At 43.9% G+C, this 16,438-nt stretch overlaps 2 protein-coding genes across 5 annotated transcripts in view; one reads left to right on the forward strand and one right to left on the reverse strand.

Annotated features, from left to right (window-relative positions):
* TSEN2 (tRNA splicing endonuclease subunit 2) overlaps positions 1-2,430 on the forward strand; it is a 42,705-nt gene extending 40,275 nt beyond the window's left edge. Inside the window, exon 12 of one of the 2 annotated variants that reach the window (XM_034658795.1) lies at positions 985-2,430. The gene's annotated coding sequence lies outside the window, so the exon portion shown is untranslated. The remainder of the gene's footprint in view (positions 1-984) is intronic. The other variant, XM_034658794.1, reaches the window with a different exon arrangement.
* Positions 2,431-5,111: 2,681 nt separating this feature from the next.
* MKRN2OS (MKRN2 opposite strand) lies at positions 5,112-10,504 on the reverse strand. 3 transcript variants are annotated; one of them, XR_004624770.1, is made up of 5 exons: positions 10,223-10,504; positions 9,249-9,298; positions 7,829-7,991; positions 6,733-7,041; positions 5,112-5,239 (listed from the first exon to the last, which is right to left on the reverse strand). XR_004624770.1 is itself a non-coding variant. In XM_002921273.4 (5 exons), exons 1-4 carry the CDS (start codon positions 10,438-10,440, stop codon positions 6,801-6,803), a joined length of 672 nt encoding a protein of 223 aa, XP_002921319.1. In that variant the 5' UTR covers positions 10,441-10,504; the 3' UTR covers positions 5,150-5,239; positions 6,766-6,800. The 3 variants fall into 3 exon arrangements, 2 of the variants coding, with proteins under 2 accessions (XP_002921319.1, XP_034514689.1); XM_002921273.4 differs by having other exon boundaries at positions 5,150-5,239; positions 6,766-7,041; XM_034658798.1 differs by having other exon boundaries at positions 5,176-5,239; positions 6,950-7,041.
* Between the last annotated feature and the right edge of the window lie 5,934 nt (positions 10,505-16,438).

A 16,438-nucleotide genomic window follows, 5' to 3' on the forward strand; every position in this document is an offset into this window, starting at 1 on the left:
GTGAAGGTTTGTGGGGTGGCAGGGGTGGAGGGGTAGATGCGCAGAGGGGAAGCCTGTCAGGGAAACACGTCAGATTGATCCAGTGTCCAAATTCAAGACGCTGGCAGACAGTCTTCTCCTTGGCACTACATACCCCACAAGTGGACGGTAAGAGTTGGACGCTGCGAGATGACTAAGACGGGTATCTTTGTGCATTCCTTGGACGCGTGGTCCTGGAGTTCCGGCAGCCCACAATTCTGCTTGTAGCTGTGTGTGTGCACGAGGTGCTTGTGTTCATGGCATGATCCTGCTCTCTCGCAACAGAATCATCTTATGTGCACGGTCTGCATTGTAAGCTCGTCCTCTTTTGCCCCTGCCTCAGACCAGTAATGACCATCAGTTTGAAAGAGCTTTTAGTAGTAAGTCCTTTTGCTCTTCATTAGTGATGCTAATAGTTCAACATTTGTATTACCGGCTTTGCTTTCTGCAGGCTGCTTAGCAAAGTAAAAGACTTGGCTTTGAAGCATCACTTTCTCAAAACGCTGAAAGTCAGCAGAAATTGGTGGTGATATTTCATGTGCCTTTATGGTAAAAACTCTTCTGTGAATCCTTCATCAAAGTACCATCCTCCTGTGAGCACCCCACGTCACATCTTAGCATCAGCTGATGTGCCTTCAAGGTTGTGGGGACTCCTTTCCTGTAACGGCTACAGGAAAGATGTAGAAAAGCCACAAGACTGCACAGGTATTATTTCTAACTGAAAGCTCTGGAAGGATGTCCAAAAGCATCGTCTTTAGACAAGCCTTATAGGAGCGATTTTTCTTCACATACAGTCTGAACGTCATGTAGCAGGCCGTGTGCTCTTCAGCATTACCTGAGGGCCCTGGGGTTCTGGAATCATGTACCAGCAAAGCCTCACAGTTACCAGCTAAAAGCAGGATTCGTGGAACTTTTTTCTTACTTTCTGAATAAATGTAACAGATGGTATGTGTTTTTTTTAAAAAGCTCAGGTTCGGCAAGATTGGAAATTTGCTCTGTGATAAAACCACATTCAGGAGTGGCTGGGCGTCGCTGGGGGAGTTGCTGCCGCCTCACTGAGAACAGAAGTTGCTTCAGCTGCTCTCTTCAGAGTGTGTTTACATGGTTCTCAAATCTTGAACCTTCCAGGCTTGCTTTAAAACGAATTCTTCACCAAATCCTCCTCTGCTCCATCACTTTCCAGCTCTCCCAAGGCCCTGAGCTGCCCAGTGTAGCAGCATGTGCTCGGGCATTGCGCTGACCGACCGCACACCCTCCGTACGAGAATTTCACTGGCTTTATGAAAGCATGCCACATTCAAGAACACCACGAAACTTTGTGGAACCAACGCTTTTTGCAAAAAACCATATACAGATAAGGGGGGAACACATGTTTGGCCAAGATTCTATCTTTTATATGATCACCTTTCTCTATACGTTATGTCTCTTTTTTTTTTTCTAAGAAAGGGAATTTCCTAGGCCTTTAAAACTCACCTACTTTCTTCGTGGGCTTTTCCACTTCCATAGGAGACATTTTTACTTAATGAAGTGGGGGAAATGTTGTGACCATACACCACACATCAAAACAGCGCAGGCGTTGTGCAATCAGCTAAAACCAGCACATGCTGTGTGGTCCAGACACGACTTGAGTGATTTTGCTGCAGACTCACTGGTTTTTTTGTTTTGTTTTTTGATAGCCAATATTGTATACCATTTTTTTGCAAAATTGTTAGAGCAAATATTGAGATAGTGGGGGTTAAGGTGGGGCAGACACTTGTGTTCTTCTCCCACAACAGACTTTTGAGTTCAAATGGTGGGACCCTCCCTAGGACGAAGGTTCGCGTCTCAGAGAGGTGGGCACCACACCCCACCGCCACAAAGTGCAAGTGGAGGATGTGACCCAAGAGCTCTCGGTCCTGGGTTTCATGCCTTTACAAGATCTCCACAGCTAAAGTGACACCAGCCTAGAAAAACATGTGAAATCAGAAATACAGCACACATGACTTTCAGTCCCTTCCAGCCACTCAGATTCATTTTGGGGTCCGAAAGCACTCCTGTCGTAAGAACTACCATACCTACCATTTGTTAAAGCAGTTATCTGTGTAGTTGATTATTTTTTGTTGATTCTCTTAGCTTCCATTTTAAAGGCTGATATTTTCTGACCTCATTCCTGAACTGAGGGGGAATAGCGACATCTGTGCCTCTACTGTCCTAAGTTCTCCTGTAAGGAGATGCCGTTCCAGAAAGTAATTCATTCATAACATTATGCTTGGCAGGGATTAAACCAACATGAATGGGGCATGGATTTAGGCAGGTTTACCAGGGAGGAGTTGGTTAGATTTCTCTTCCTTTTTGAACATAGTCTACAAGTCTGAAAAGTCACTGTTACTTGTGGAATAAAATTTTGTCTTTTTTTCCCCCTTATCGTTAAAGCATTTTCGTTGTTTTTTAAGTTACTATTTACCTGAATGTGATTTTTAACTTAGTTTTCCCCTTGTCAGGGAGTACATGGGTTAAAAAGAAATAAGGTGACTTCTCCCACCACCCACTTTCCATTTATGATTGTACCAACTGAATTGAATTTTTAAAAACTGTTTACAAACTCCAGTAATTAAACCATGAATGTTAACTTCCTTAAAACTAATGGAGGTCCATTTCTAAAATTGAGAGATATTTAAACCCCTCAATTTGGGGTACCTGGGTGGCTCAGTTGGTTAATTGTCCAACTCTTGATTTCAGCTCAGGTTGTGATCTCATGGGTGGTGGGTCAAGCCCCATGTTGGGCTCTGTGCTTAGCAGGGAGTCTGCTTAAGTTTCTCTGCCTCTGCCTTTCCCCTCACTCTTGCTGTCACTGTGTGTGTCTCTCTCTAAAATAAAAAAATCTTTAAAAAATATAAATAAGTCCCTCAATTTATCATAAATCTTTGCTTTTTTATATGTAAGCTGAAATTCGTCTTTCTGCCATTTTGTGCAATGCAGGGATGCCTTAGGAATACATAATATGAACACACATCTGTGAAACTTAAACTAAAGGTAGTATTTTTTATTTCAAAGTAATTCACTATTTTTTTAAAGATTTTATTTATTTGACAGAGAGCCAGTGACAGAGGGAACACAAGCAAGGGGAGCGAGGGAGAAGCAAGCTTCCCGCTGAGCCAGGGAGTCTGATGTGGGGCTCCATCCCAGGACGCTGGGATCATGACCTGAGCCAAAGGCAGACGCTTAACGGCTGAGCCACCCAGGCGCCCCTCACTATTTTTTTTTAAGTGAAAGTTTGCAAGCATTTAAGATTTTTTAGAATCTTTACATTTTCAGAAATATTACACAGGTAGATATTCTTCCTTTTATTTTATTTTTTTAAGATTATTTTTGAGGGGCGCCTGGGTGGCTCAGCTGTTAAGCATCTGCCTTCGGCTCAGGGCGTGATTCCGGAGTCCTGGGATCGAGTCCCACATCACGCTTCTCCACTGGGAGCCTGCTTCTTCCTCTCCCACTCCCCCTGCCTTTGTTCCCTCTCTCACTGGCTGTCTCTCTCTGTCAAATAAAATCTTAAAAAAAAATAATAAAGATTATTTTAGAGAAAGTCGCGGTTGAGAGAGAATCTCAAGCAGACTCCCTGCTGAGCACAGAGCCTGACACGGGGCTTAGTCCCACAACCCTGAGATCAGGACCTGAGCCAAATCAAGAGTCAGATGCCCCTCTTCTTCCTAACTTTCAAATGGCACATTCTGATAGAGTAAAAAAAGTGGAATCAGAAAAACCTGAGTCCAAATTCCTAGTCTACACTAGGGAGATGGTGGTGATCTTGGAACTCTTGCCTCTGAACCCTAGTTTGCTCACCTGTGACATGGGGATAATTACTACCTGCTGAGTGTTTTGCAAACTAAATGAAATGACCAATGAAAGGGTCTGGCACATTCCCTTTCAGAGAAACCAAAAGTGTAAGCAGTGCCATAATTGCTTTCTCTAGGAAATGCACAGCCAATTTTTATGCCCTGGTAGGTGACACAGTGGAGAAGGAAGTAACAGAAAAATAGTTTGAGGTAAAGTAGTGAAGATAGTTCTGGAGATGGGGAGAGTTGTAGTAAGCACCTCCTGTGCAAAGGGAGCCAGATACGGCCATTGTGTGTGTGTGTGTGTGTGTGTGTGTACGCGTGCATGCGCGCGCGCATGTTTTAAATCATATTTATTGGGTTTTCCTGGTGATGGGGGTAATTCATGAAGTCTCTAAAGGCTTTGGGAAGATGCCTTTGGGTGGATCATTTTAGACTTTCGAATCAGTGACACTAAGGCAAACTTTACGACCTTGCTGTGAGAAGGAACCCAGCGGTCGGTCGTTGCGTAGGTGTTGGTGAGGACTAGCTGTGTGGCAGGGCAGCAGTCGGGGATGAGATGAGGCGCATTGTGGGGGGTTCCAGGGAGAACTCTTCTGGGAAGCGGAGTTGGTGCCAATGCTGAGTCTCCTGGTCCTTCAGTTAGCGTTTAGCTGGTGTGATAAAAGAAACCTAATGGAAGGAGTCTCAGTTATTAATTCTGCAAAACTGAGCGACATTGCCATCTATTGGGTGAAGCTTGTAGGGTCATACTGTGATTTTTAGGAGAGGGAATTGTGGCGTCCTGAAGTGAAAGAAGAAATAGGCTGCCTGCTGCTGTGGTCACCCCCAGGTGGCAGAGCAGCCCCTGAACGGGCTGGGGACCATGAAAGCCTTGTTTGAAAATTAAGGGGAGAAGCACTAAGAGAAAGCATGAACTTGGTATTTCTAGCATTAACCGTTCTTTTTTTTTTTAAGATTTTATTTATTTATTTGACAGACAGCCAGCGAGAGAGGGAACACAAGCACAGGGAGTGGGAAAGGAAGAAGCAGGCTCTTAGTGGAGAAGTCTGATGTCGGGCTCAATCCCAGAACGCTGGGATCACGCCCTGAGCCGAAGGCAGATGCTTAATGACTGTACCACCCAGGCGCCCCTAGCATTAACCATTATCCGAATTGTTTTAGGACATGTTTATTTCCTTTCCATATTTGAATGTCAATGAAAGCAAAATCTTTATTTCTCCTTTATCTTCTCTAATGATGGCAAATCGGTGACCCAGTTGCCGCACATCCCAGGTACCAGGTTGCCTTCAGGTTGCTGGGTGGCCCAGGGAGGTAAGTGCACAGACTTTGCAGGCAAACCTAGGTCTGATCTCTGGTTTTCCCTCTGTGTGACTTTGGGCAAGTCATTTCTTCAGTTTCCCTTTTCATCTGTAAAATAGGCATATTGTTAGGACCTACCTCACAAGATGGTCTTAAGAATTAAAAGGGGAGAAAGATTAAGAAGTTTATGCAGGTGTGGAATCCTTAATGCTCTCATTAAATGCATCTGCTCTGATTATCAGTAATTGGTAAACAATTAGACCAGAGAAGTAGAGTCCTAAAATAGTGTGCTAAGAGAATAGGGACAAATTGGAATATTTCCCAAACTCAACACTTTTTCCATCTTTACCCAGTGCAGTCTTTATGACTTCCCGAACACCACAGAGTAGTAGTCATGATTCTGTTTAAAGTGGTGTCATATTCTGGGTGAGAAGTTTTGTTTTTCTTAAAAGTACCTGAAGTTATAGATGCAAATGGTGTGCTGTGCGTTTTTTTCCCCACTGAAATTACCAAGTGCTGAAACATTACCCAAATGCCTTTTTGGAGGGATCTATAACAAGTTTTCTAAATATCTTTATTATGAGTAAATTATTGGTTCCTTGAAGATGGATTTGGTTTTTGGAAATGAGGGATCATTTATTTGGTGCCCTAGCTGGGGAATAAGATTAGGTGTGGTAGTATATCACATTTGGTCAAAAACAAAGTGAAGTCTGGAAGCAGTTTCCAGAGAGGAATGCTGAAATGTTTTGCTCCTTGTCTATTTAAAGCTCAGTGATCTTTTGGGTATACAAATTCTGATGTGATTGTTAAAAATCACCTCATTTCTTCATAATTACTCATCCCAGTTGTCCCCTTCCTCCCCCTGAAGGTATTAAAGAAAGAAGTTGACCTTTCATTGTTTCTTTCCTGAATTCTGCATTTAAAGTAGATAGGAAGGGGCACCCAGTTGGCTCAGTCAGAAGCACATGCGACTCTTGATCTCAGGGTTGTGAGTTCGAGCCCCATGTTGGGTGTAGAGATTATTTTAAATAAATAAAGTTTAAAAAATAAATGCAGTAGACAGGGGATGTAGTTTGCCTTGGTCAACGCAACACCCCAGTCTCCTCATGTCAGGTCAAGTAATATGAGAGGGAAACAGAGGACTTGAGGAATTTGCCCTCCACTTTGCATATAGGTTCAGAAAGGCTAATTGAGAAGTGGAGCCTATTTCCTAACTTAGATTCAGAAACCCTTGCTTGTTTCCTTGCTATTACTGTCAAAAGATTGCCATGTGCTTTTTAAATAAAAACAATCAGGAGAATTTACTTCATCAATTGTGTCTTGCTCACCTTTCTACAAATCCCCTTTCTGGGTTCACATGGAGAAGTGAATTTGTTCAGCTTTAATTATAGGAATAACTTTCATTGTTCTACAAATAAAAGATGCTGCGACTTTATGCTGTAACATGGAACCTCGGTTTCAACACCTAACCATTACAAGAATAATTTCGTTGTAATGCATACAATTTTTAAAACCCAGGGCAATTTTTATTAATTTCGTAAACATTTATACTGCAGTAAGTAGAAATGTGCTAAAAAGAAAGCCATAACACATTGTTATACCCGCAGATGAACACACGTAGAAATCCTTCATACCAGCTAACGGTGCCGTCTGTGTGCTCTTAGCGCCCTCAGCACGAACCACTCCCTTCAGGAGGGTTCGTCTCTTCATCAGGGCAGTCGGTCACGTAGAAGCCACGTTCCTCTATCGCCCGGTAGAGCGTGATGTACTTGGAGGCCTTCCTCGTCCTTGGAACCACATACTTCTCTGTGAACTCACCTTTGCCCAGTTGCTCCTTGCCTTCTGTGGTCAGAACGCAGTTAATGAATGTGAGGGTGTAGCTGTAGCAGTTGTGATGGTCTTCTTCATACCTTACAAAACAAGGACGTTGAGAGGGGAAGGCTGGGCTTTAAAAGCGGCTCAGGCACAGGCCGTGCAGCTGCTGAGGGCCTTGCAGGGTTGAAATGGGGCTCCCTGCACGCTGGGTCTGCTGGCCCCCTGGACGACTGAGCTCCCAGAGTGCAGTTCTGAGGGACGTTCAGCAGCTCGGGCTATTTCTGCTTGCAACTTAAGTAAGGCACGAGCGGACTCACCTAGATAGATGTTCAGAGTGCTGACTTAAGTTGTACAAAACTGCCAGCTTGGGGAACTAACATTTTAGGAATGGAGTTCCATTTCTATGTCCACACTTATTTTAAGGGAAGCCTCAAAACAATTAGGTCCACAAGTGTGCTATATATCCAAAGTGTTGAGGGAACAAGAAATTGAGAAATAAATTTCAAAAATCACTAAATCAAAAAAAAAAGTTTTAGGTATTTTTACATTTTAAACATTTTTTTTTAATTCTAAGGGGCTATAATATGGCTTTTGCTATACAAATTAAATGTTAAGTGTGTAAAAATGTCTGATCAGATAACTGGAGTACTAAGTTGTCCTTCGGGTTCTTAAGATCCGGTGATCCTGTTGTGTAAACGTAGGCCGGCTCAGCTCTGCAGGAAACCCAAAGCCGTTCAACCCCTGCTGAAGCTTTGCTGCAGGTACTGCTACCTCAGTGCAGGCTCAGCATGGACTCAGCACAGCTCAAGAGCCCCCTGAGCTGCGGCCATGCCTGCGTGGGGAACGAGGGCCAGGCAGCCGGTGGTCCCCGCCACCCCGTACCTCTCCGGCAGCCAGGCCTCCGTGGCGGAGAAGTCTTCCAGGTACTTGTCCCACTGATCCATCAGTCCAAACATGCCAGGCTGCAGTAACGGGATACTCACGCTCTGCTCCCACCCTGCTTCATCTCGCTGCACGCCACACGTGGTGTAATTATACACGATTCCTGCAACCGAAACTGGAGTCACGCGGAGGCCAAAGGGAAGCACCTCTGGGGGAAGAGGTCAGCAGGAAACGGCAACAGCCACCACGGTCACTACGGGAAGTTAGCCAGATCGCACTCTCTGCTGACTGTCCGAGAGCAGGAGACCACGGGAATCCCCTCCAGGATCAAGCTGGGGAGGCAGTCGCCCACCGATCATGGGAATATCACAATATCACTCTAGAGCCTGCCCTAGAGTCAGGGAGGATGGGGCGTGATCGGGGCGTTGGAGCCCCTGCCTCTCCTGCCCTCAGCACATCATTCCTTTCAGGGAAACCGAGTTCTTGCCCCACCTGCTCTTCAGCTCCGGGAAGTTGCCCCCAGCACACGGAGACAACAGTAGAGCCAGACAATCATCTCCAAATAATCTTGTTCAAGTTTTCTATGTACAATTGGGGTCTATCTAGTTTCCTTAAATCAGCACTAAATTTCCACTGAGACAATGGGTTGTAAGTTTGACGGCTCATGTGAGTAAACGGGAGTCCAGTCCTGGATTTCTGTTCACGGGTCGGTTTCTCCTGCCTGGAGCAGGTACAGAAAGGCTACATTCAGACTTCACCTGTGAGGCCTGTGATCACAGCCTCCCCTGCCTGGCCTCGCTCGCCATCCCCAGGCCCAGACCTCCCTGTGGCTGGGGTGCCAGGCCCTTTGCCTGCAGACCAGATGTTCTGGTTTCAGCGCTTCCAGGCTGTGCCCTCAACGCTAACTCTGGCCAAAGGAACTGCTTTGTTTAAGTGTACCCACGCTTTTAAAGTGAACAACAGTGGGCCCCACCACATGCTCAGGGGCTCTATCCCCTGATTTGTCCCTGAGACCCCTTCCTGGACCCTGGAGATCCTGGAGTGTGAGGACCCAGTAGCTGGGCCCAGGTTCCACTTCCAACACAAGAAGAAATGATGGGCACTTCAACCTCTGCATCTGTTTCTTCCTCTCTTAAAAAAACCAACAAAACAGGCTTGCGAAACTCTTGGCTGACAGAACAACAAAGAGCTTTCAAATATTTAGTATTGTCAGTACTAAGCTGGTGTGAAGTCAGGTATTTCTCTTCTTGGAGGGTAGCGTCACACACCTCATAGTGCAGTAGGAGAACCCAGGGAGAAGAGGAATTCCCTAGTTAAATGTTGTCATCACTTCTTCTCTAGAAATACCACTCTCCCCTAACTAGGTATTTTGGGGAGTTTTGCAGCTTTAAAAAAAAAAAGGCAGTGACCATGCACTCACCATTTGTGTTGGTTATTCCGACATGAAGATCGGACCTTCCATCGTACTCCCTGAAAGAAACGAAGAGTCGGTATTTAAAGCAGGAGAGTGATCTTGGCTGGTGCCGGAACTTGCCATCAGTGGCCAGGTGAGTGGTAGCACTGTTTTTTCTCTTTTCTTTTCTTTTTTTAAGAATTTATTGATTTATTTGACAGGCAGCGAGAGAGGGAACACAAGCAGGGGGAGTGGGACCAGGCTTCCCACCGAGCAGGGAGTCCGATGTGGGGCTCCATCCCAGGACCCCGGGATCACGACCTGAGCCAAAGGCAGACGCTTAACGACTGAGCCATCCAGGCACCCTGGAAGCATTGTTTCAAAACTGGATGAGCCAAGAGTACATTCGAGGTAGAAGATACACCCTTGGCCCCCCACCTGGATTTTCTAGCCCCCCCCCCCATTACTGAAGGTAGTGTGCTGGAAGGCCAGCCCTGCTGGAGCATAATAAAGTCAGCTTAACTCCTGGCTGCCCAGCAGAGGGGCGCGCTTGGAGGTCAGTCGTTGAAGGAGCTCCTCATTCTTAAAAAATCTAAAAAAAAAAAAAAAAGTTTTTAGGGCACCTGGATAGCTTGATTGGCTAAGTGTTCAACTCTTGGTTTCGGCTCAGGTCATGATCTCAGGCTCACGGGATCTCCTTGGACTGCGTTGTCCCCCGACCTGCCCCCTGCAACAGGCTCTGTGTTCCATGGGGAGTCTGCTGGAAATTCTCTCTTCCTTTTCTTGTCCCTCTGCCCCTCCACCCCCCCCCCCCNTCTTGGTTTCGGCTCAGGTCATGATCTCAGGCTCACGGGATCTCCTTGGACTGCGCACCCCCCCACCCCACCCCCCACACGCACTCTCTCTCTCAAATAAATCTTTAAAGAAAAAATTTTAGTGACTACAACACGGAAGGAAAAGTTTACAGAATCACTTAATATAACACTCAAAAAACACTGTACCTAAGAAACGTCCCTTGAGTTGGTCTGAGGAGGAATGAACATTTTTCTTGATGCCCGTTGGTAAACGGATTGGAGATGCTAACGGGTGCTTCCTCCAGCTTCATTGAGCCCATGACCTGGCCGCAGAGGGGGCAGCATTGGGGCACGCTGAAACTGTAGATGTATTTCTTACAGTGGTTGAATTTAATTAAAGGCTTTCCAGCTTCTGGACGCTGCATGGCTTTCCTGTCCTGGGCAACCAGGGGTGGTTTCCCAAGACTTCCTTTTCCTCATTACCTGGCTAGCAAGCGTACGCCTCCCCAGTAACCTGAACCTCAGTGATGTCATTCTGATTGATGGCTTCAGAAGCCAAACCAAGTGGGATTAACCAGTAACCAGACCGCCCCATAAACTGGTGTCTTAAAGAGCTAGTTTTCATTTGCGCTCACTTGCGAAGTTTCTCTTCTGTTTGCAACTGTCAACACACCGCTCCTACTCTCATCCTACTTTTCTGTGAAGCCTTCCTTTGCTTCCTTGAGCATTCCCTTGCACCGGCAGAAATGGAATCGTGTTTCTACTAGGGCTCTGATATTTCATCAGTCATTAGTCTATGAGCTTCTTGCAGTTGGAGACCCACATTTATTTCTGTGTTTCTAGAACAGGTTATTATGCTGTTGGATAAATATGTGATATCCTTGGATGCTGTTTTCTTTTGATGTTTTATATCGTAGAAGTAATCTTGCTCATAAAAAATTAACAGCAGTTAGAAATAAGGATAGTGGTCACCCTAGGTGGGAGCGGGACGGGTACTGGCTAGGAGAGGGCAGGAGGGAGTTTCTGTGGCCTGGAGCTGCTCTGATTCATTATCAAAGGGTTAGTTGTATTAAGTATTCAGTTTGCAAAAATTCATCGAGCTGGACATTTTACTACACGCACTGTATGATTCTTCAATTTTAAAATAATTTTGAGAAAATGCAAAAAAAGGGAAGAAAAAGGTAATGTTCCCTGTTCCTCCATCACATTTTTCCACTCACCATGTTCCCTGAGAAAACGAATAGTAAGGTAAATGAATATTTCCACATAATCGTTTAAATCCTAGTGTTGTGATAACAGTACTGTTTTGAAATGTGTGTATTTCTCTCATCTTGGAAATTTATCTACAGTATTAAGACTATAGGTCCAGCTTATCCTTCCTGCATAGGAATCCATAGTTTGGTTGCACCACACTTTTTTTTTTTTTAAGTAATCTCTACACCCAACATGGGGTTTGAACTCACAACCCTGAGATCAAGAGTCACGTGTTCTTCTGACTGAGCCAGCCAGGCACCCTGCACCATACTTTATTTAACCAATTCCTTGTTGATGCCTATAGTTCCAGAGAAAAGCAATGGTAAAGGGAAGACCTGTGGATATCATGATGGGTATAGTTGCTTCAGAAAAGTGTTTCATAGCATGCGTTTAAATAAATTACAGTATGCTGAAATGCAGAAAAGTGCATATTAAGTATTAATAATATGAAAATAATCATCAGAATCACAGAACTAGAAAAAAACCTTAGAAATCATTTCAACCATCTTCTTTTGTTACAGTGAGGGCAGACAGGCTGTAGCTAGATGCCCAGCTCGGGTGACCAAGGTCTGTGGTGGTTCATTATTAATACATAAACCATGCAGCTATTTTTTGATTGATTGAGTGACCCAAGTTATTTTCTTTTAATTTAAAAAAATTTTTTTAAAGATTTTTTTATTCATCTGAGAGAGAGAAACAGAGAGAGCATGAGCAGGGAGGAGAGGGAGAAGCAGGCTCCCTGCCGAGCAAGACCCTGGGATCATGACCTGAGCCAAAGGCAGATGCTTAACCAACTGAGCCACCCAGGTGCACCTATTTTCAACTGAGAATATATTCATCTTCATGAGGAATTTTTAATCTTATGAAAAGGAACTGAGGCATCATGCCTTGATAAAGGTTTTTAATATACTAGCATTCCCTTTCTCAAAAAACACAGGCATCTTGGGGCACCTGGCTGGCTCCTTCGGTAGAGCATGTGACCCTTGATCTTGGGGTTGAGTGTGAGCCCCACGTTGGGTGGAGGGATTACTTAAATTCAAAAACTCTTAAACACAGGCATCTTAAATCCTTTTTTACCTTATTTTCTCTATTTCTAAAAATCTTTTGGTAAAAATAAAACATAGATACAGATGAAAACACAAAACAAATGTATAGTTTAAGGAATTATTTTACTGTGAACCCTTGTAAGTACCATTCAGGTCAAGAACTAGAACTTTTCCAGCTGTCTCAGAGGCCCCTGCCGTGTCCATCCCCGCTCTTCCTCCAAAAGTGACCCCCACCCCCACTTTTATAGTAATCACTCCTTGTGCTTCATTTTGGTTTCAGCATCCAAGTGTGCGTTCGTAGATACCATGGTTGAGTCTTACCCATTTAAACGTTTGTGTTCTGTATTTTAAGTTTTGGTTGCTTTTCCTTCCTTCCTTTGATTTTTGTTATCATATATCTGTGAAGCATCCAGATCACTGGACCTGTAGCGTCTCCCACGGTCTGTTGCCGACTGCGTACTCGGGGGTTCAGTTCAATGCACTGCTGTGCCTTCTGTAGATCCTTCAAATTCCCAGCTCGTTCCAGAGACTGGATCAGACCGAAGTCTGATCCTCTTGTCAAGACTGTGGGTGGTAATGTGTTCTCTCATCACATCACATCTGGTCTTCACTCTTTTTTTCTGTTGGTCCCCATTATTCTCAGTGCTCAGAGATCCATTCATTCACCAGCAGTGGTACAGTGATGCTATTCTAAGTCCATCGTGTTGTTTTCATACATTAGATGGAAAAATAGCATGAGGAGACGCTTCCCCTCAGCTGTTCCTTACTTACACAGCGGCACAGGCAGACTGGAAGGATTGGGTAGGTGCCTGAGTCCTTATTCACATTTCAAGATAATGAGGACATCTCTGACGTACTCAGAAAGTGCTCAGTTGGTTTCATATCCGTTTTACTCTAATATCACTTAATGAACTCCTAGATGTGAACATATTAGCTGGATTTCAACCCAATGTGGTTTTAATTCTTGTCAAAGCTCAGATTGTCCCATTTTGGCCTCTTCAAATGGCTCCTGAGTCCTTTCCACATGAACCTACTAGTCACTGATGATTTCCTAGCCATCTAGTCCATTGAGCTGTTCCAGGTTCATCTCAGACCTTTCCGAAACCCAGACTTGGAATCGGCCACTTCTCCAAGAAGCCCTGATTCCTTTCTTTCAGTGGGAAATGGTATTTCAAGAGTACAGTCTTCTCACTAAGGATGTTTATTGGTTATTTCTCCACCTTTTCAGTGAGCAGAGTGGGATAAAGCAAGTGCACACATGAAGATAAAATACTTCATGAGTTCAGACTGCTATTTCTAATTCAAATTCAGGACTACAGGGTTTTTACTTATCCTCTTCTATATTACATTTGCATCTCTTTTCTTCCACACTGAAAATTTTCGTTCTCAAGGATACAGGGGGTATGGAATTAGAATGTTCCATAATTAGTCATTTGCTTAACCCCACTTTACACATACAACAATCTCAGGATAAGAATAGTAATACCCCACCTCCGATTATGATTACTAAATAGAGTTAAACATTATTTTTGCATATACTCTCCTCACCTTTATTTAAAGGGTTGTTCTTTATCTTCATTGTCAGAGCATCCGCCATTATAAATAATAATCTCCTTCAGTCCTCACTGAGGCTTAGCTCTACACACAAACTGATATTTAATGGTCACTACTTGTCTTTTTCCTCACTCTCTAGTAATTATAGTTATCTGAAGTTCACCCTCTAGAAGATTCCTTAGGGCTTATAGGAAGAACATTTCCTGAGTTTTTGCATGTTGATAACAATTTCTCTCTGTTCTTTATACTTGGCCAGTTTTGCTGGATATAGAATCCTTGGCTGCCATTTTCTTTAATGTGTCATTCCATTGCTTCTGGCATAAAGCACTGCTGCTGTCCAGAAGCCTGATGACAAACTAATCTTTCTCTCGTAAATCATGTGTTCTTTTTTTTTTTTTTAAGATTTTATTTACTTTAAAGAGAGGGAGAGAGAGCACACAAGTAGGGGGGAGGGCACAGAGAGAGAGAAGTAGACTCCCTGCTGAGCAGGGACCCTGATGCGGGGCTCCATCCCAGGACCCCAGGACCATGACCTGAGCCAAAAGCAGACACCCAACCAACCAAGCCACCCAAGCACCCCTCCATGTGCTCTTTTTTGCCAGTATGGCCAGATGATTTTTTCTTTTTTCTTTTTTCTTTTTCTTTTTTTTTTTTTTTTAAATTTTATTTATTTGAGAGAGAGAGGGCCCAAGTTGGGGGAGCGGCAGAGGGAGAGGCAGAAGCAGACTCCCCACTGAGCAAGGGAGCCCGACACTGGGCTCCATCCCAGAACCCTGAGATCACGACCCTAGCTGAAGGCAGATTTTTTTTTTAAGATTTTATTTATTTATTTGACAGAGAGCGAGAGAGGGAACACAAGAAGGGGGAGTGGGAGAGGGAGAAGCAGGCTTCCTGACAAGCAGGCAGCCTGATGCAGGGCTCAATCCCAGGACCCTGGGATCATGACCTGAGCCGAAGGCAGTTGCTTAACTGACTGAGCCACCCAGGCGCCCCAATTTTTTCTTTCTTTTTAAGATCAGTACTTTTATTACAATATGTCTTGATGTTGGTTATTTGGCACTGATTTACGCAGGGTTGTGATATGTTCTTTGAATATGTAGTTTCACATCATTTTTATTTCAGGAAATTTTTCATAAATTGTAATTTTGAGTATTTTTTCTGTTTTCTTTGTTCTGGCTTTCTTGAAGAATTTCTTGAAGAATTTCTTGGATCCCTTTGCCTAGCTTTGGTATTTCTCACTACTTCTAAAAATGGAGATTAAATATACACATCACAAAACTCACCTATTTAAATTCTACAGGTCAGTGATTTGTATCCAATCTAAGTTTAGAACATTTGCATCACCCCAAAAAAGAAAGCTTCTGCCTATTTGCAGTCATTCTCTACCCACCGCTCCTCACAGCTCCTGGCAACCATTAGTCTGCTTTCTGTCTATGGATCTGTCTCTCTGGACATTTCATATAAATGGAATCATACAATATGTGGTCTTTTGTATCTGACTTCTTTCACTTAGCATCAAGTTTTCAAAGTTCATCTATGTTGTAGCATGTATCCGTTTTTTTAAAATAGTGCATTGTAATGTATAGACCACATTTTTTTTTAAAGATTTTATTTATTTATTCAACAGAGATAGAGACAGCCAGCAAGAGAGGGAACACTAGCAGGGGGAGTGGGAGAGGAAGAAGCAGGCTCATAGCAGAGGAGCCTGATGTGGGGCTCGATCCCACAACGCCACGATCACGCCCTGAGCCGAAGGCAGACGCTTAACCGCTGTGCCACCCAGGCGCCCCTGTATAGACCACGTTTTTAAAAATTATTTATTTATTTATTCTTAGAGGAAGAGAGCGTGGTGGGGTGTGGGGCAGAGGGAGAGGAGAGAATCCCAAAGTGTTATCTTCTAGGGTGTCTGGGTGGCTCAGTCAGTTAAGTGTCTGCCTTTGGCTTGGGTCATGGTCCCAGGGTCCTGGGATCAAGCCTTGCATCAGGCTTTCTGCTTAGCAGGGAGCCTGCTTCTGCCTCTCCCTCTGCTCCCTCCCTCCCCCACCCGGCTGGTGTGTTCTCGCTCTCTCTCACTCTGCTCTCTCTCAAATAAATAAAATATTTTTTTATGTGTTATCTCCACTGCCATGTTAATTGCAGCATTATTTACTATAGCCAAGTTATTAAAACATCTTAAGTGTCAATCAACAGAGAAATGGATACAGAAGATGTGGTGTATAGATATACAATGGAATATTATTCAGCCCTGAGAAAGAGAAAGAAGGACATTTTGCCACTTGTAACAACATGGATGGACCTTGAAGGCATTATGCTAAGTGAAATAAACCAGACAGAAAAAGACAAATACTGCGTGTTATCACTTATATGTGAAATCAAGAAAGAAAGAAGAAGAAAAAGAAAGAAAGAAAGAAAGAAAGAAAGAAAGAAAGAAAGAAAGAAAGAAAGAAAAGAAAGAAGAAAGAAAGAAAAAGAAAGTCAAACTCATAGAAACAAAGAGTAGAGATGATGGTTGTGATTGCAGTGAGGAGGATGGATGGGGGAGATAGGGAGAGGTTGGTAAAAGGGTACA

Source organism: Ailuropoda melanoleuca, chromosome 4 (assembly GCF_002007445.2).
Source record: "Ailuropoda melanoleuca isolate Jingjing chromosome 4, ASM200744v2, whole genome shotgun sequence".
Taxonomy (NCBI): Eukaryota; Metazoa; Chordata; class Mammalia; order Carnivora; family Ursidae; genus Ailuropoda; species Ailuropoda melanoleuca.